The sequence below is a fragment of the Cyanistes caeruleus genome, chromosome 1 (assembly GCF_971803275.1).
Source record: "Cyanistes caeruleus chromosome 1, bCyaCae1.hap1.1, whole genome shotgun sequence".
Lineage (NCBI taxonomy): Eukaryota > Metazoa > Chordata > Aves > Passeriformes > Paridae > Cyanistes > Cyanistes caeruleus.
Window position 1 is genome coordinate 106,925,662 of NC_141701.1, and position 19,423 is coordinate 106,945,084.

At 41.5% G+C, this 19,423-nt stretch overlaps 2 protein-coding genes across 47 annotated transcripts in view; one reads left to right on the top strand and one right to left on the bottom strand.

Moving 5' to 3' along the window:
- BBS9 (Bardet-Biedl syndrome 9) overlaps nt 1–18,087 on the bottom strand; it is a 291,318-nt gene extending 273,231 nt beyond the window's left edge. For 11 of the 23 annotated variants that reach the window (XM_086847640.1, XM_086847617.1, XM_086847597.1 and 8 more), the window contains exons 1-5: nt 17,839–18,051; nt 16,643–16,763; nt 13,188–13,338; nt 11,376–11,440; nt 8,826–8,939 (exon numbers count right to left, since the gene is read on the bottom strand). In XM_086847640.1, the coding sequence (XP_086703766.1) occupies nt 8,826–8,939; nt 11,376–11,440; nt 13,188–13,338; nt 16,643–16,754 (442 nt within the window). In that variant the 5' untranslated portion in view covers nt 16,755–16,763; nt 17,839–18,051. Of the gene's footprint in view, nt 1–8,825; nt 8,940–11,375; nt 11,441–13,187; nt 13,339–16,642; nt 16,764–17,838 lie in introns of all 23 variants that reach the window. The other 12 variants (XM_086847613.1, XM_086847607.1, XM_086847703.1 and 9 more) reach the window with 2 other exon arrangements.
- Nucleotides 18,088–18,322: 235 nt separating this feature from the next.
- Nucleotides 18,323–19,423, top strand: part of NT5C3A (5'-nucleotidase, cytosolic IIIA) — a 28,226-nt gene continuing 27,125 nt past the window's right edge. For 5 of the 24 annotated variants that reach the window (XM_086847853.1, XM_086847849.1, XM_086847904.1 and 2 more), the window contains exon 1: nt 18,364–18,619. Coding sequence is in view for 5 of the 24 variants with exons in the window: in XM_086847966.1 (XP_086704092.1) it covers nt 18,482–18,623 (142 nt within the window). In the remaining 19 variants the exon portion in view is untranslated. Of the gene's footprint in view, nt 18,624–19,423 lie in introns of all 24 variants that reach the window. The other 19 variants (XM_023919412.2, XM_086847874.1, XM_086847882.1 and 16 more) reach the window with 14 other exon arrangements.

A 19,423-nucleotide genomic window follows, 5' to 3' on the forward strand; every position in this document is an offset into this window, starting at 1 on the left:
AAAAACACAGCTGTCTCAGTCTGTCTTGGGAGATGTCCCATCCGTCTAATTGTTTTTGTGGACCTTCTCTGGACCTGCTCTAATAGGTCCAGGTATTCCCTGTGATGAGGACTCCAGAACTGCAAGCAGCACTACAGGTGGGGTCTCACAAGGGAGACAATCACTCCCTCACCCTGCTGGTCATGCCGCTTTTGATGCAGCCCAGGACACGCTTGGCCTTCCAGGCTGTGAGCACAAATTGTTGCCTCACATCCAGCTTTTCATCCATGAGAACACCCAAGTTCTTCTCCATAGGGCTGTTCTCAATTAATTCATCAGTACTCATCTCTGGGATTGCTCAGATGCAGGTGTAGCACCTTGCATTTGGACTTGTTAAACTTTGTCAGGTTTGCCATGGGCCCACTTCTCAGGCTTGTCCAGGTGCCTCTGGATGGCATCCCACCCTTCAGTGGGATGTGTCAATTGCACCACAAAGCTTAGTGTCATCTGCAAACTTGCTGAGGGTGCACTCAATCCATCGTCTACATGATGTCACAAGACAGAGCCCGTAAGAGACACCACTTGTCACCAGCCTCCACCTGGCCATAAAGCCATTGACCACAACTCTCCTGCTGCATCCATCCAGCCAATTCCTTATCCACCAAATAGTCCATCCAGCAAATCCACATCTCTCCAGTTTGGAGGTAAAGATGCCATGTGGGCCCATGTCAAACACCTTAGAGAAGCCTAGGTAGAAAATATCCATTCACTGTCCTTTGTCAACCATTGCAGTAAGTCCATCAGAGAAAGACTGGTCAGATATGATTTGTCCTTAGTGAAGCTATGCCTTAACATTGCTTCCAGGATGATCTATTTCCCAGATCTTCCTTTCTCCTCTTATTATAAATAGGAGAGGTGTTTCCCTTTTTCCAGTTAATGGGACTTTATCTGACTGCTATATTGTATTTCAAATACAATGGAGTGGCTTTGCAACAACATCAGTCAGTTCCATCAGGACCCTGGGATGCATGTCATCAGGCCCCACAGACTTGTGGCTATTCAGTTTCATGAAATAGTCCCAAACCTGCTCTTTGCTTACAGCAGGAGGCACTTGGCTCTCCCCACTCCCACTAGATGTTCAAGGATTTGAGATGTGGGAAACCTGTCAGTGAAGACTGAGGCAAAAAACTCATTGAGCACCTGTCTTCTGCATATCTGTTGTTACCAGTTCTCCTTTGTCATTTATTGGGGGGTACACCCTCCTTGGCCTTTCCTTTCTGACACTGTATAGTTACAGAATAGCTTTTTGTTATTTTTCACATCCCTCACCAAGTTCTGTTCCATCAGTGCTTTGACTTTCTTGATCCCATTCCTACACATTTGAATGATATTCCTGTACTCTCCCCAGGTCACTGTCTTCTGTTTCCACTGGCTGTGCATTTCTTCCTTACTTCTCAGTTTGAGGATTAAATCCTTGCTCATCCATGCTGGTATCTGCCCTACCTTGCTTGATTTCTCACACAGTGGGATGGAGAGCTTTGTGCTCTAAGAAAAGTGACAGCTCTGGTCAGCTACTTTGTCCCTAAGGACAGCTTTTCAGGGCATCTTTTACACCAGCTCTTTAGACATCTGGAAGTTCACTCTTCCAAAGCTCAGGGTCCTGACTTTGCTTCTTGCCAAGACCATGCTCCTTGAGATCACAAACTCAACCAGGCCAGAGCCGCCACAGCCCAGGCTGCCTCCAAACTTAACCTCTTTAATGAGCTCATCATCTTAAATTATGAGCTAAAGCCAAGTACTAGGTCATTGGTATTTGACTCATAAAGACTCAGAACATACTACAGATGTGAAAACAGAAAATACTTTCCAAGATAGTGTAAGCTATCAGCAAATATCCCTTCATATAATGACAGTTGAATTCTTAGCATGGCAGTCTCTAGTGGCGTAATTGCATGATGCCATAAAAGTACAACCTGACCTTATAAAACTTATGTGATGAATATATAAAGTAAAATTTTTGTAAAGCTGAGTCCTCACCATAAGTAAGGGTGTAACATAAAACATAAAGATATATGTTTTTTCACCTTCATTTTCTTAAGAAAAAAAAGATACCTTAAGGTAGAGTACTCTCAAGGTCTTTAATTTTTTTATCTGAAGTAAACCATGAAGTTTACAATATGTTCATTACTTAAGGGCTGTGACATTTTGTGCCTAGATTGAGTTCACTCGGTTGAAAACCAGGGTTCAGCACTACAGACTCATGATTTTATCATGAATCATCCTATCTAAAATCACCCATTTGTTAGAACTGGAGCACTGGATGACAAACTCAACTTATAGCTCTAAGACCATGAGGAAGAGTTCAGAAATATGAAAAGGAGGCATACATTCTAAACAACAAAGGCAGTGGCTTAAAGTTAAGTTCAACTTTTGAAAGTCTGGGCTAAAAATACTGATTTTTTTTTTAATATAAAATCAATAGCTGATCTTTCTATGTCCCTTCTTGATAGTTTCTTGTTTTCATTTTAGCACCAGTGCTCAGAGACAGCAAGAAACAAACACATGGCTAAAGCAGCAAAGAAATGTAAAGATCTGCATTATGATCCTTTGCTGCAGATTTTAAAATTCTAAGTCACAATCAACTCTGTCTACACTATGCTTGACTTGTATATTTTCATCTTTGTAAGTGTTTTCCATTTACTTTATGTTTAAACATTTAAACATGTTTATTTTTAAACATTTCCATTAGCTTTATTTAGAATTCTAGCTAAACTAATAAGGGATTTCATAGTTATTTGTCACACCTCTGGGCCTTCAGTTCTGAAGTAAGCTGAAAGTAAGAGTAATTTCATTTCACCTTTTTGCTGAAGTTCTACAACCAACAGAATACTTTTTATTTTGATCAATAAAAGACTTTTAGCTATAGAGGTTTTCAGAAAGTGCTTTTGTGCTTTCTATACTTAACTATTGCAGCAAATACACTTGTAGAATCGTATCAAGAATAAATGCAGCTTTAGAAATGCTGACCTGTAACTGTTCTGAGAGGACCATCTAGTGGTGACACCCACAATTCACACTCTGGTATTTTCAAGAAAAACATATACTGTTAAACTATGCAAGTCATTGGTCAGCTTCTCAGTCTTTGAGTTTTTTACTCCACAGTTTTAACAGCTTCTTTAATTTAAGTTTCAACTTTCTGGGATGAGAATAAATGAGTTTGTTGTTTCTTCATCTGTTCTTGTTACGAGAACATTTATCTCAATTCTTCCACATGTGAAGATTGCTCATAGACCAAGTCATTAATCTGAAGACATGAAATGTAGGAATTAGGCTACAAAATAGGTTTCTTTACTTCACAAAACCCCCACAGAGAAATCAGGAACAGCTTTTTCCTAATACAAGAGACAAAAAAAATCAACAGTTGAGAAGTAACAGTTGTACATTGTATGTTTTATATATCCATCAGATTTCAATCAAAGAGATGTGCTGTCAAATAGACCAAAATATTACAAGGGTCTAAGCTTGCCATAAACTAGCAAGGACAGAACAACAAAAACTTACATTGAAGAAAGCTGAATGAGAATGCAGTACACAACTAGTGGTGTTTGTTTCCATATTTCGAACACAAGAAACAACTCCAGACACATTAAAATCATCAAATCATAGAATAGTTTGGATTAGAAGGGTTCTTTAAAGGTTATCTAGTCCAAACCTCCCCCACAATGAGGGACATCTTCTAGATCAGGTTGCTTAGAACCCCATCCAATCTAACCTTAAGTGTTTCATCACCCTCATTGTAAAAAAACTTCCTCCTTGTATCTTATCTAAATTGTCCCTCTTTTAGCATAAACCATTTGTCCTCAGCTTTTCTTTAGGCTCCCTTTAAGTAGCTAAAGACCACATTAAGGTCTTCCTGAATCCTTCTTCTCCAGGCTGAACAACTCCAATTCTCTCAGCCTGTCTTGATAGGAGAGGTGCTCCAGCTCTCTGACCACATTCCTGACCCTCCTCTGGACCTGCCCCAACAGTTCCACATATTTCCTGTGATGAGGACTCCAGAACTGCAAGCAGCACTACAGGTGGGGTCTCACAAGGGAGACAATCACTCCTTCAGCCTGATGGTCATGCCGCTTTTGATGCAGCCCAGGACACGCTTGGCCTTCCAGGCTGTGAGCACAAATTGTTGCCTCACATCCAGCTTTTCATCCATGAGAACACCCAAGTTCTTCTCTATAGGGCTGTTCTCAATGAATTCATCAGTACTCATGTCTGGGATTGCTCAGATGCAGGTGTAGCACCTTGCACCTGGACTTGTTGAACTTTGTCAGGTTACCATGGGCCCACTTCTCAAGCTTGTCCAGGTGCCTCTGGATGGCATCCCACCCTTCAGTGGGATGTGTCAATTGCACCACAAAGCTTAGTGTCATCTGCAAACTTGCTGAGGGTGCACTCAATCCCACTGCCTAAAACACATAATTGATGAAGATATTAAAGAGTGCAGGTCCTACTACAGATGCCCAAGGAGCACCACTTGTCATTCTCTACTTCTGTAGGATGGTGAGGGGTCTGGAGAGGAAGGAGGAACAGAGGTCACTTAATTTGCTCAGCCTAGAGAAGAGGAAACTGAGAGGAGATATCAACATCCTCCTGAGGGGAAGTAGAGAAGCAGGAGATCTCTCACTTTAGTGACCACTGACAGGACTTGAAGAAATGACAAAAAGGTGAGCCAGGTGAGGTTTAGACTGGATATCAGAAAAGGTTTTTCACACAGAGGGTGGTTGAGCAGGCTGCCCAGGGAAGTGGTAACACCACCAAGTCTGTCTGAGTTCAAAAAGCTCATTGTGTGATTCTTGAGGTGTCCTGCACAGGGTCATGAACTGAACCGGATGATCCTCATGGGTCCCTTCAAACAGAATTTTCTGTGATTCTATTATTCTCTAAATGCAACCACACAACCAATTCATCATCCAATGAGCAGCCCAACTATCAAAATCACCTCTCACCAATTTAAAGAGACAGGTGTTTTGGAGGAGTGTGTCAAAGGCTTTACAGAAGTCCAGATAGATGGCATCCATAATCCTTACCTCATCCACTGGTGTAGCCACTCCATGGCACTCTTCCACTGGACCTCTAGTTGATCTGTCAGGACTTGCCCTTAGTGACACCATGCTCACTGTCTAGAGTCACATCCCTGTTCTCCATGTGCCTTAGCGCAGCTTCTAGAAAGTTTTGCTCCAGGCACAGAGGTGAGGCTGACAGGTTGCTACTTCCTGGGGGGCTCCTTTCCAGCCCTTTTAAAATGCATTCAGTGTTTCCCTTTTTCCAGTAACCTGGATTTCACCTGCTGCCAAGACTTTTCAAGAATCATAGAGTGTAGATTGGCAACTACATCAGACAATTCCATCAGGTCAGAAGCATAATAACATCATTCAGTGCAGTCGCAGAGACTTAGGTTCCTCAGGTAGTCACAAAATCAATCTTTCCTTGCAGTGGGAGAGATTTTGTTCCCCCAGTCCCCATTCTGCTCTCTACCACTTGAGAGGTGTGGGAAGACAGATTAGAAGTGAAGACTAAGGCAAAAAAGTTGTTGAGTTCCTCAGCCTTCCACTCGTTCACTCTTACCAGTTTGCCAGTGTTGCTTCCTGTGACCTTCCTTTTCTGGTTAATGTTCCTGTAGAAGCCCTTCTTGTTGTTCTTTGCACCCCTCACCAAGTTCATCTCCAACTGTACCTTGGCTTTTCTGACCCCTTCCTTAGTCAACCAGACAGCATCCCTATATTCTTCCCAGATCACCTATCCCTGTCTCCACAAGGTGTGCATTTCCTTCTTGCCCTTTAGTTTGACCAGCAGATCTCAACTTAGACATGTTCATCTCTTGCTTCCTTTCCCAATTTCTCACACCTGGGGATCCTGAGCTCTTGCACTCTATGGAAGGCACCCTTGAAGATCGGCCATTTTCTGACTCCTTGTCCGTGAGAGCATTTCACAAGGGGTCCAACTAACTCCTTGAAGAGTGGGAAGTTTGCTTGCCTAAAGTTCATGGTCCTGGCTTTACTTTTCACCCATCCCATACCCTTCATGACTGCAAACTCAATCTCTTTTTTTCTTTTGTCAGTGTTAAATCATATGGCTGAGTAGAACACACTGACTTACCACTGAAGGTATAGGATTAAGATCTCCATAAAAAGAAAAAAAGCATAATCTTCAGCAAGAGAAATCTGAGCAACTTCATATATCAAGTTCTTGGTGTCAACTCCTACAGCATTCTTTGCTTACTAAGATGAAAAATCATGTTCCTGAGGGTCTGACATTCACCCTCCTCCCCAACACTCCCACAGCATGCTTTCCCTGTACACATGCTTTCCTCCTTCTGTTCGATTGCCATTCTCCTGTGTTTGCTTCAGTAGCTCCGTGAACACGACTTGTGAAGGGTCTCTTTCACCCACACATTGTTTCAAACATGCTTGAGTATAGCAGTAAGACACACATTAGTCACAGTAGTAACAGATGGCAATAAATGCAAAACCTCTCCCTGTATTTTCTTATTCTACTTCCAGACTGTGGTGCAGAAGGAAGACTGTTAGCAAAGCAAGCTTATTGCTACAGGCTTATAGCACCACCATGAATTAACCTCTTCTGAAGGCAAAAGACACTGTTAGCAGATGCCTGAAAAGAATTCCAGAGAAGCCTGCGGAAGGCTGATGGTAAAAAAAAAAAAAAAAAAAAAAAAGTTTATTTATTTACAGACTTTCAGTGGCACACCAGAACATCTGCCAAACACAGATACACATAGACAGCATGGCAGGCTAGACCAGGACAGGCATTTGTTTACTAAAATTAACAGTACTTGCTAGACCTCCTTTCTGATTCACTCTGGCTGGACTTGCAAGATGGAAATAAAAACAATACTGTCCTTCATAAGCCTCAAGGCTTATGAACAAGATATTAAAGATGATATTTAAGAAACCTAAAATAGACTCACTGCAAAAGGCTTGGGGCAAGATTAAAAGCATATCCTTGATAAGAAATCTAACCAGATAGTCTAGGAAAGCTACATAAAAAGAACATTCAGGAAATCTATCAAAAAAAGAATATTCCTTCATTTCCCGAAAAGAACTTTCCCCGTGTCCATTTTGCCAATTTCTCTGATGCATCAACACTTGCCTTATTAGCCTCCTAACAGGTACCTGAACATTCACTATAATTTTCCTAGATTTACGTCTTAAACAGAAAGCATCTTGATCTTAAAATATAAACATGCATTATTCATTACATTAAAAAAATCCCTGCCTTCCTTATTTATGACTTGAGATCATTCTTTGTCCAACAGCAATAACACATATGTGAACTGGAACATGGTGAAAAAAAAAGGAAAAGGTAATTAGCACAACATGCTAACACAGAAAACTCCAATAAGTTTACAGAACTTACTAGAGTTCCTTCTGCTGCTCTTACTGCTTTGTCAAGATTGGCCCTCATTTTGACCATCCTAGGTGTTGAAAAGTGTTTTGCTTGCTGAGTAGGTTCTAGGGTAAACATTACCTCCTGTCTCCCTAGTTTGCAAAGACACCTTCTTCATCAGATTTCTTACATCCACCACAGCTCAAGACATAGGTCTAGCATGAAGATTGAGCTGGTGGTCAGACCTCTACATAGACCTCCATAGTAAATAAACATGCATGTCAAAAATCCAGAGAACTTCTTCTGCAGCACTGCTTGGTGTTTGTTTTATTCTTTTTGAACCGTTCCAGACACAACTTAGTTCACTATCCCCTATACATTTGTTACTGCCACTCCACTGTAGAATGTCAGAGGACATTATTCCTTCTTCTCAGATTTAGGAACATTGTATTGTCTTTCTGCTTTTAACAGGAACATGCTCATACCCTATATACTCATTCCTCAAGATACTCATAGCCCTTATACCTTCTCACCCACATGAGCTAACCATTTTACCCAAGGTAGCTGTAAGAAATTAATAGGTGAAAATCTCTTCTTCAATCAGTAAGGATTTTGGTTGGCTGAATTTAAGCCCAGGGACAAGCCTGAGTGTAATGCATTGTAGCATTATTATTGGAAGATTATTACAGACACAGAACTGAGGGACTGTCTGCATATATTTGCTATATTGATGCAGGAGACTTTCTGCCTTGTAAAGTGAATTATCACTCTGCCAACAGTTTAGAGACACTACTTTTGTTGATGACTGCCACCCCCCAAATACTTTTGGGCAATCTTTAGTTCTAAAAAAAAGATGTTATGCAAAGCCAATCTAAATGCTTCCATATCAGAACACAAAAACAAGTTCACAAGTCCACAAATCCACAAAACACTGATATCTATTAAACTCATTCAAATCTACAAATACACCATAAATATTATTGTCCACTGTTCTGTTTTCCCAATCTAAGTTTAATCAGTTTTTTTAGAAGTCTGCATTACATATCTTTAAAGAAACTTGATACCTTAGGTTCAGCAAAAGAATATGTTAATTTTTTAATTTGTCCAGGATACACAAGCACAGAAAAGTAAAACAGAATTAAATCACAGAAGAAAACAATTATTTTTTTAGATGTTGAAGTACTTTACAAGGAAACAGCCAGGAATTTTGTCACTTTTTTGAAATCAGTATTATCCTTGTAAACTCATACCTAGTTCAAACTGTGAGGGAAAAAAAACTGCTCTGCATTTAATATTCTTCACTCATTTCAACTTGAGTTATTTTCAATATGCATCAGATAAAAAGTACCATCATGCATAGAAAGATGTCTTCCTCTACACAGCAGTACCATGTTACCTTTCAAAATTCAGTTAAACTGATTATAAAGAATATACAAGGAGCTTACCTTTTACACCACCAAATGGGCCATAAGTCATATTACAAGCAGTTCTCTGAAGATTGTGCTCATACATCAGTTTAATCTGATACTGGTTCCCATGCTCCACATTCCCCTGAGTTCCTACAAAAAAACAAAGGGTAAATATTTATTAATTTGATCCACACACTATGGAAAAAATAAAGGAATATCAGTGTAAACAATCTGAAGAAAATGTTACTTAATTTCTAGTGACTTTTGAGATATGAAGGCTCACATTGCTGCTTTCTGAAAAAAAAAATCATCAAGCTACAAAATTCCTAAAGGCCAGAATCAGAAATAAGGTGTTGTTATACTATACATGGTATAAAGGCTTTGCAAAATGCTGAGAATTTATTATTTAAACGTATTTTTCATATTGGGCACACCTCCAAGATCAAAAAAAAAGCTATACTTCCCCCTGCTCAAAGGGGAATTCTTATGATTCTCTAGCTATTTGGTAAATATACTATATCTAACAGTTTCAGCTGCAATAGTCTTTTAGTCTTTGTCTCAAATTAAGTTGTAGTTGGTCATTAGCTACCACTTGACAAAGCTGTGTTTAGGGCACACTCATCATTTCCTTTTACTTTGTCTGAAATTGAAGGGAGCAATCAGCAATGCAAAGATAAAATACAAACAAAGGATAACGAAAATAATTTTGTGATATACGTCACATTCTCTGAAAAGGCCTGCATAAATTTTAACTTCCTGATTCCTTCAAGGACCTACCAGAAAATAAAAGTCTTTCTAAAGAAACTGAAATTCCTCTTTTGAGAATCAAGTTTTTCCTGAAACCCATGAAGAAAGTTCATTACATAAAGTAATACTTAAGGACTAATATTAGCAAACAAAAAAAAAAGTAAACCAAAATCTTTGAGAATAGCCACATCAGCTGGGAATAAAGGTGTTTTCTGCTAAATCTTACCACAGCTTTAATTTCATACAAAGATTATTCCAACAACTTGAACAAAATTCTATGAAAGATTTGTAGCTTATGCTTACATTTTAGGCAATTTCTCCAATCAAACCAAATTTTTAAACAGTTTAAATCAGTTTTAAACAATTACCCCTAAAGCAGGCCCACGTTAGGGAAAAGACTGGAATAGACATGAGGGAAAAAGCTCTGCTGAGTAGTAACTAGAAAATCAGAAACACTTCAGGATAAACAAGTCACAAAGAAGTCAGTCTGTGTATATTGGCAATAATACAATATCAAGGCATAGTTTAGTCAGCCCTGAAGGATGCTTTCATGTGTCAAAAGAAACAGCATAGCAATTTTTATTATGAATAACAGATATGGTAACATGCATAAAGCAAGTAAGGATTCCACTTTATCAAAGTGGAATTTGCCTTAAAAGCATAAAGAAGTAATGATAGTTGTTTCTCAGAGAAGCTTGAGAGTATCCACTCAGATAACAGAAATTACCATTAAAGTATGACTGCTTACAGATTAGTATGAAAAGTCTATTAAAAGAAAGCAAAATTTACTTTTATTATTACTTAACTGCTTAAGTCATGTAAACTAAACAGCAAATTATAACTACTAAAGACTTCTAGACTTAATGTTGTATGCTCTTAATGCAGATTTTAAAATAAATTGTTTTAATAAAAATCACACTGGTAGGCTACAATCCTAAGGCATAAACATTATTACAGCAAAGAGAAAGCACAAAAACTGCAGTACATCTCAAAGAATCCCTCCTCAGCAAAGACCACTTTCACAGGTGTCTCCAGATAGGCAAAGAGAGCCCATTTTTGTAACCTGACTACAAGGCTGTAAATAGGAAAAAGCTTCTCCTACAAGAAAACCATGCTCTTGTAATGAAAGAAATAACAGAGTGTGTCCCTGCATGCGGAAAATGAACAATGCCATGTTTTCTATTGAATTTTGAAGATGGGTATACCATTGACAGATCTCTTAAATCTGTGCTTTGCTTTGTGCATATAGAAGAAAAAAATCAAAGCACAGAATATGTATTTCATGACTAGGCTCTTCACACACAGAGAGAGAACACATCATATAGAATTTCTAGCCAAAGCCAGTAGAAAAAAAAGGACTTAAGACAAAGCACAGTGGTTTCACCTTATTACAAGTATTAACCTCCTGTCTTCTCATAGTCTACCTTACTAATGTTCTGGCTTTCTAAAAAATTATCTGGACTTCTGAGTTCAGAAAGAATCATAATTGTTTATTTTTAAAGAGCTAAGTAGGTTGGCATTTTACAACCATTTGTTCATTAGCATGTTGAACAATAACACCAATTCATAAAACCATAATGAGAACTAGTCGTTCACAATCACTGCTAACCACAGACCATCACACACATCACAGCATCTCAGGCATGGAGCAGATCAGCAAATCTCTCCTCAACCTAATTACTAGTGTCTCCTCTTCATATGTGGGCTTGAGTGAAAGAACATGACTGCAGATCTTCAGTGATGATGGGCAAACATTGTATATACCAAGTTTAACATTAACCTAATTCAAACTTCAGAATACACTTAAAATTGCTGGAAAGTTTGGATCTGTAAACTAACCTGAAACAGCATACACACAGAGTTTTCGGCAATGCAACACAGCCAGATGAAGTCCCTCAGTACCACTGTAAAGAAGGGTATGAAAAACACTGTTTTCAGATAAATCAAAATAGAATTCATACAGGATAAAATTCAAGTAACATGTTGACATTGTTCTCAAGTGTAGGCCAAATGCAAAGGTTTGGGTGTTAGATGCTAGCATAAAAACTTGGAAGTACTGATCTTCCTAAATTCATGCTGAAGTAATTCCAAAATCAAAATTAATCCTTTAAGAACATATTTTGGGATTCAAATGTGAAGAGCAGCCCCATTATTTTTCCAGTTTAGTTTGAAATTCATCTGAAATAAGGTGCTATTGATCCTTCATGAAGGGATGATATGTGGATCATCCCTCCAAACAAGCATTATTCAGCGATATCAGACACAAACTTTTCTTAAATTCACTTCTATACTAGCTGAAAGAACCTACAAACCCTCACATTCTTCTTCCTCCAAACACAAATTGTACTTCTAACAAAGTACTTGTGATGTAAACACAGAAAATGTTTTATCTCATTTCACAGAGTAAGACATTATGATTCGTGCAAAGGGTCACTCCATGAGTACTTGAGCCTTTGGTCTCAGTGCATGACCGTTTCCCATGATTAGTACAGATTTTACTTTCATTTTTTAAATAATGTTCATGCTACAGTATTAGAAGTTCATTTCAAAATTAAAATTAATCCTTCAAGAACTAATTTCTAAAATAAAATTCTCCTAAGTAGATTCTCTTAGTGCCAATTAACTATAAGGTGTTTTCCTTAGAGTCACAGTATCGCTCCTCTACCCGGCCACACGTTTCCATTAAATTCTTTGTAATTAAGGATCTTCTATCCTCTATCAAACAGGAAACAATTGGCCAGCATTACATCCTAGACCATAACAAGTTAGTCAAGTATTCTTAACACCTTAAAATATAACTTTCAATGTTAAGCTTTTCCTGTTCTACATACTTATAAAAAATTGTATAACTATCTGGAAGATTATGCTGTTGCAGTGTGTTTCTTGTTAATGGTATGTTCTGTTATTGCCCAAGTTGATGGTTTGGTCCAAATGAGACCTCCCCCACCCCACACTGTCAATCTAACCTGAGTCTCCTGTCAATCTATCTTAGGCCCACCACATGCTTGAAATTCCACTTCAGAAATCCCCTAAACTTTGAGGCTTCACTAGTCCATGTGACCCAGTTTCCCCCCGCCACCTCCATCATCGGATGATGATTTTGTGAACTCTGCCTTTTATCCTCCCCAGAACATCTCTGATTAGCTGATGCTTTGTACCCTCCCTTTGAACTGCCTCCCTATTTCAGCTGCTGCACACTCGCATTTTCTGTCTTTTGCCCCCAAGATTCTCCAGAGCAATAAATCCTCTATTATTCCATGCAAAAGACCTCCCTCTTGTCCTTGCCTCCTCAGAGCTCAGGACTGAGGAGGCCAAAAAGGCAGACTGACAGCCAGAAGGCCTTAGAGCAAGTGCTCTAGTGGCACCTCGGGTCATCCTGCTCCTGGGGCGTGACCCACTCCTGGCACGGGCCAAAGTGATAGAGCCAGATAAGCTCCAGCCCGATGCAATATTGTCCTCTTTATATATACCTTAAGTAAAAATTCTCTCACATGAAGATGATTCAAGAAGCAATTCAAATGCATATTATAGGATTCATAGATGTGATTAATAGTTGTCCATCTAGAAACTGAAAACTCACCCTCCAAAACAAAGGAAGAAAATCACATCTAAGATTTAAATAAGCAGCACCATAGCCTGCTATTTACTTACGAAACAAATTTTCCCACTTCAACCTGCAATATTGGTTCTCGTAACTGCACTTCCAAGAGCAAGTCTTCAGGTTGTACTTCATCTCCAGGTTTCACAGGATGTGGATTAAAGATTCGAAGATATCCCTTGTAACTGCCCACAATAATTTTATCTAAACAAACAAACAAATAAAAACAACATATAGGATACTACACAATACAATAGCTCATGTGGAATTCAATTTGCTGCAGAGAGATTCAAATAATACCCTAAAAAGATAGAATATTGACATGATTCAATTAATGTTCATTATGCTCTGTCTTCTAGTTTAACTTCAGCAATTCCATTTTTTGCAGGTCCGTGAATGCAACACCAATTTTGCAGCACCAGTGATGGCAGCAATAGGGTTGAGTGCTTATGGGTAAGAATCAGGGAGAAGGGCAATGAGGCAGATGTCATGGTGGGAGTCTGTTACAGACCACCCAACAAGGACAAAGAGGCAACAAAATAGTCTACAAGCAGCTTGAAGAAGTCTCACAATCATCAGCCCTTGGTCTTTTGGAGGACTTCAGTTTTCCAGATGTCTGCTGAAAATATAACACAGCAGAGAGGAACTGTCTAGGAGATTCCTGGAGCGCATGAAAGATAACTACCTTACACAACTGGTGAAGGAGCCAACTAGGGAAGGTGCCCCACCGGATTTGCTGTTTCTGAGCAGAGAAGAATTTGTCAGTGGTGCGATGGTTGGAGGCTGTAGTGGGCACAGCAATCACAAAATTTTAATTTTGATTCTTATAAAAGGAAGGAAGGTAACAGCAGAACAGCTGTCATGGGCTTCCTGAGGGCAGACTTTCACCCATTTAGGAGACTGGTTGACAGAGTCCCTTGGAAGGCAGTCTGAAGGGCAAAGGGACCCATGAAGGCTGAACATTTGTAACAAATGAAGTCTTAAAAGGACCAGACCATCCTCCAGTGACAAAAGACAGGTTTGCAGGGAAGAATACCATCCCAGCTGCACAGAGCTTTGGCTGGAACTCAGGAAAAAGACGAGATACGACCTTTGGAAGAAGGGGCAGCTGAATCTGTGGGGCTGAATCAGCTGAATTGTAAGGTTATGTAGGAAGAAAATTACAAGGGCCAAAACCCAACTCAAACTTAATCTAGCTACTACCATAAAAGACAATAAAAATGTTTCTATCAATACATCAGCAACAAAAGAGAATCTCCATTTTTTATTGGATATGGGGGGGGAAACATAGTGACAAAGGATGAGGAAAAGGCTGAGGTACTTGGTGATGCCTTTGCCTAAATCTTCAATAGGGCACCAGTTGTTCTCTGGGTAACCAGAGCTGGAAGACAGGAACAGGAAGCAGAATGAGGCCCCTGTAATGCAAGGGGAAAGGGTCAGCATTCTGCTACATCACTTGGACACAAACACAAGTCTATGGAGCCAGATGGGATCCACCCAGGAACACTGGGAGTGTGTAGAAGTGCTCACCAAGACACTCTCTGTCATTTATCATCAGTCCTGGCAGACCAGGAAGCTCCCATTGACTGGAAGTTAGTAAATGTGATGGCCCATCTACAAGAAGGGTCAGAAAGAGGATCCAGGGAACTATAGGCCAGTCAGCCTGACCTCAGTACCAGGGAAAGTCACAGAGCATATAATCTTTAGTGCTATCATGCAGCTTGTATGGGACAACCAGGGGATCAGACCCAGCCAGCAGGGTTTTATGAAGTGCAGGTTCAGACCAACCTGATCTCCTTCTATGACAAGGTGACCAGCTTAATGGAAAAGGGACAGATTGTTGATGTTGTTTACCTCAACTTTAGTAAACCTTTGACAGCATTTCCCACAGCATTCTCCTGGAGAGAAACTGGATAGTCACAGCTTAGATGGGTGTACTGCTTGCTGGGTAGAAAAGTGGCTGGGTAGCTGAGCCCAGAGAGTGGTGGTGAATTAAGTTACATCCAGCTGGTGACCAGTCATGAGTGACATTCCCCAGGGCTCAGTACTGGGGCCAGTTCTGTTTGAGATCTTTATTAATGACCTAGATGAGGGGATCAAGTGCACCCTTAGTAAGTTTGCTGATGACACCAAGTTGGGTGGGAAGGTTGATCTGCTGGAGGTAGGATGGCTCTGTAGCAGAATCTGGACAGGCTGGAACAATGGGTTGAGGCCAATCATATGAAGCCCAACAAGGCCAAGTGCCAGGTCATTCACTTCAGTCACAACAACTCCATGCAACACAACAGGCTTGGGGAAGAATGACTGCAAAGCTGCCCAACAGAAAAGTACCTAGGGTGATGGTTGATAGCAGCTGGAACATTTGCCCAGGTAGACAGGAAGGCCAATGGCATCTTGGCTTGTACCAGAAAGTGTTTGGCCAGAGAACTATTGCCCCCCTGTAGTCAGCAATAGTGAGGTTGCACCTCAAATACTGTATTCAGTTTTGGGCCCCTCACTACAAGAAAGTCATGGAGGTAGTGAAGCATGGCCAGAGAATGGCAACAAAGTCAGTGAAGGGCTTAGACATGCACCAGGACCTGTAAAACCTATATAGGATATTAGGAAAAATTTAACCAAAAGAGTTGTGAAGCATCAGAAGAGACTGCCAAGGGAAGCGGCTGAATCACCACTCCTGGTGGCATTTAAAAGACATGTACACATGGTGCTCAAGGACACGGTTTTGTAGTGAACATAGTGTTAGCTGATGGACTCAAAGATCTTTTCCAACCTAAATGACTCTAATGAATTTCTACCGAAAAAGGTTGTGCACCAAATCAGTAACAGCTCAGCTTTATTCAAATTGTCTTGAAAAGGAAGAATCTTACATTAAAATAATTTTACAAGAGTCTGGCAGCAAGGAAGTCAAACTCAAGTACCTCCACCAGGTAAAAACAAAATTCCAAGGTGAGCATGATATCATAAAGACACCAAGAATTTATTAATTTTAAAAAAATACACACACAACAACTCTCCCTGACAGCAAAGATCATTTCACATAATTAATGACTACACAGAAATGCAGGGTTTACTCAAGCCGAGTTACTTACTTTGATTGTCACTTATTTTCCAGATCAAAAGGGTTGTTTATTTGTTTTTCTAAATTCTTAACTCTTTAGCTCTCACCTTCCTTTTTTCTTCCCATGGTTTTTTACAAGTCACAATGTGTTTTCTCCCATTACTAACTGAAAATTCTTTATTTAAAAGATATCTACCATTGAGGGAATAAGACATGAGAGAAGTTACTAGTGAACACTAGTAGCATGAATTAACATATTTAGCAGCATACAAATATAAAAAGACAGAGAGCACTGAATTTGTCTTCTTAAGCCTATAAGGACACATTAAAGATAGCAGACCTAAAACTAACTAGCCAACTAGCCTGGCTAACAAGCTTTCAGCATGCATTGGTCAAAGCAAACCTACAGCTGTGTGGCTTAAAAGCCAGCAATTTCAAGTCTGAATTTACCTTGTCCACTGCCACTATTATCAACATCAGCAACACATAGACAGCCTTGGTCAAATTCTTCCTTTTCTCCAAGTATGGTGGACCACCAGTCTCTAGCTTTAAACAAGGACATTCTTCTTTACTGAAAAGGAAACAAAACATTGTTAAAGTTTATACTAACACATGCAACTATTTATACAAAAAACCTTTTTCTTTGTTAAGCAACAGGTTTCCTTAAGTATATTACACCTCTTGGTTTCAAATTGCGCTAGTGTGAGCTAAGTGAATGTTAATTCCAGGTGTCTGGAGTTTCTGGTTATACAGTTCAGAAAATAACCTCAGGAATCTTATAGTAATTAGTTGAATTAGTTGTGATAGACACTACTAGTTATATGAAGAAAATGCAACAAAATAACTGACTTTTAAAAACTGTTAAATCTAAATGCCTTCTGTTACAAGCACTAAGTAAAAGTTTTCAAAGTCACAGAACTAAGGTCTCTTCTCTCACCAAGGAGTACCAGCGGGGGAAAAAAAAAAAAAATCTGATGCAAGTCTTCTGCAAGAGAGATTATTTTTAGACAAGTAAATGGAGACATAAACAGACGACATCAAAACTTCCACCGCATAATCGCCTTGAAGATGCTCCAGTGACACGACTAAAGAACTCGGTCATACAGGGCACAAATCAGCTTTTCTGCTCCCTACCTGATGTTATTTTAAGAGGGGGGGAGGGAAGGAGCGAGGAGACTAATCCCTTTGGGCAGCTCGACAATACCATTATCCGAGTTCAAAACTGCCGGCTCCGTGCCTAGAGACCCGGGCACACTCGCTCCCACAGCCCGCACAGGAGGCGAGGGGCTGCCATGCACCGGCAGCTCCAGCGGGAAGAAGGGCAAAAGACGAGATTCGGAAGAAACGCAGCCTGCACGCCCGCGTGTTTCCCCTTTCAAGGAAACCAAGTCCGGCAAACAAAACCACTTATTTTCTACCTTTTTCCCGTCGCTATGCCCGCTAGGCAACCTGCTACCGCCGAGTGCGGGCTGGCACAGCACTGCCGTCCACACACACCCCCTCACTCCCTCCCGCCCTCCCTCAGAGTCCCTGAGCAGCACACACAGCACCTACACCGAGCCTGGGACACGGACACACACACACAGATACGGACACACATCCCCTGTGGAGCGGGAGAAGGGAGACGGAGTCCTGCGGGGGCTTACTTGGGCGGGAGGCGACAGCTCCTTGGCACGGCGCAGTCCGAGCCGTCCCGAGGCGGCAGCCCCGCTTCCTCACAGGAACTCCTCGCTCAGGCGCGGCCCGAGGCGAGGCACAGAGCAGCAGAGCTACAGACGCATTCCCACCGCCGCCGCCATCTCCAGCATCCTCCTCTCCCCACCGCCGGCACCAACAGCTCACCGCCCCACGCCCCGCCCAGGGGAGTGCTTGGGAAATGTAGTTTGGGAAGCGGCGCCATGGGCCGTTGGACTCTCTCACTTCGTCCTGTTCTTGGGGGGAACAGCAAAGAAGAGAAACATTTATTCTGCATTTTCTGGGAGGAGAAAAAAACCCCCAAACAATCCTAAGCGTTCGGAGATTTGCGCTTTGATCTTCTTCAAACCTCTCGTAGAAATCTCTTGTTCTCGAGGAGCCCAGTTCCATCAGTGCGTCCACCCTTTTCCTCCCCCTTTCCCCTGTGGCGTGGTAGGGCCGGCGAGGGGCCGGGCCGGTGGAGCGCGTGCGGCGCCGTCGTTGCCGACCCGGCGGTCGGTCAGGGAGGACCCGCCGGGATCGCGCTCCTTCGCCCACACCGAGGGCGCAGCCGCGCTTCACCGCAGCACTCCCGGCGCCCCGGGAACTACTACCATGGACAGGACCGCCGTGGCCAAGATGGGAGCGGTGGCGAGCGCCAGCGTGTGCGCGCTGGTGGGCGGGGTGGTGCTGGCGCAGTACATCTTCACCATGAAGAAGAAGACGGGTAAGAAGACCAAGATCATCGAGATGGTACGTGGTAAGAGGCCGAAAGGCTCTCGGCCCCCGGACGCACGCCCTTCGCCTTGTCTTTCTCCTGCGGCCGGCGGCTCCCCACGGCCGTCCCCGCGGAGCCGGGCGGATATCCCGAGGGGATATCTGCAGGGACAGAGGGGGGACCTTGAGCTCAGTTTGGGATTTCTGTAAGGACAGGCGCTGGAGGCAGGAGCAGCTGTTCCACCTCAGCGTGAGCTACTAGCACGGAAAAGGTGCGTGTGGAAAGGGTCTGCGCCTTCCTGCCCTGTCCTGTCCGGCCCGTGGGATACATACGTACCCGTGGGTCTTGGTGGTAATTTACAAGCGTGCTTGCAATTTGTTTAAAAGAAAAATGGACACGCACACACACGTGTTCAACCATCTGTTGAAATTGGGAAGTACAGTCTGTTCAGGGTTACTATAAAAGGAAGATGAAGCTCGCTCTCTCTTGCTGCCCTTGTTAAACTTGTTGTTTAGGAAATTGTTTAAATATCTGCTTGTAAATAACTGGGTCGTAAAAGATCTTAGTTTGGACAACATGCTGATTATGTGGAAGTCCTTCAAATTTTGTGATTTGGACACTGCCATACCGAAGAACTGAATTGAAATTGTCCAGGCACTTGATGTTAGCTAATGTGTGTTTTGTCATCTCCCCTGCTGAATTTTACTGAAAGCTCTGAGGAATTCTTATAGTTACACGTGGAAACAGATTTTAATAAGAGCTAGAATTCTGTATGTAAATTGCGAGCTGCCTAAATACTCACTTGGCCACGCATTTCCATGCTTGCCAGTGGAATTCAT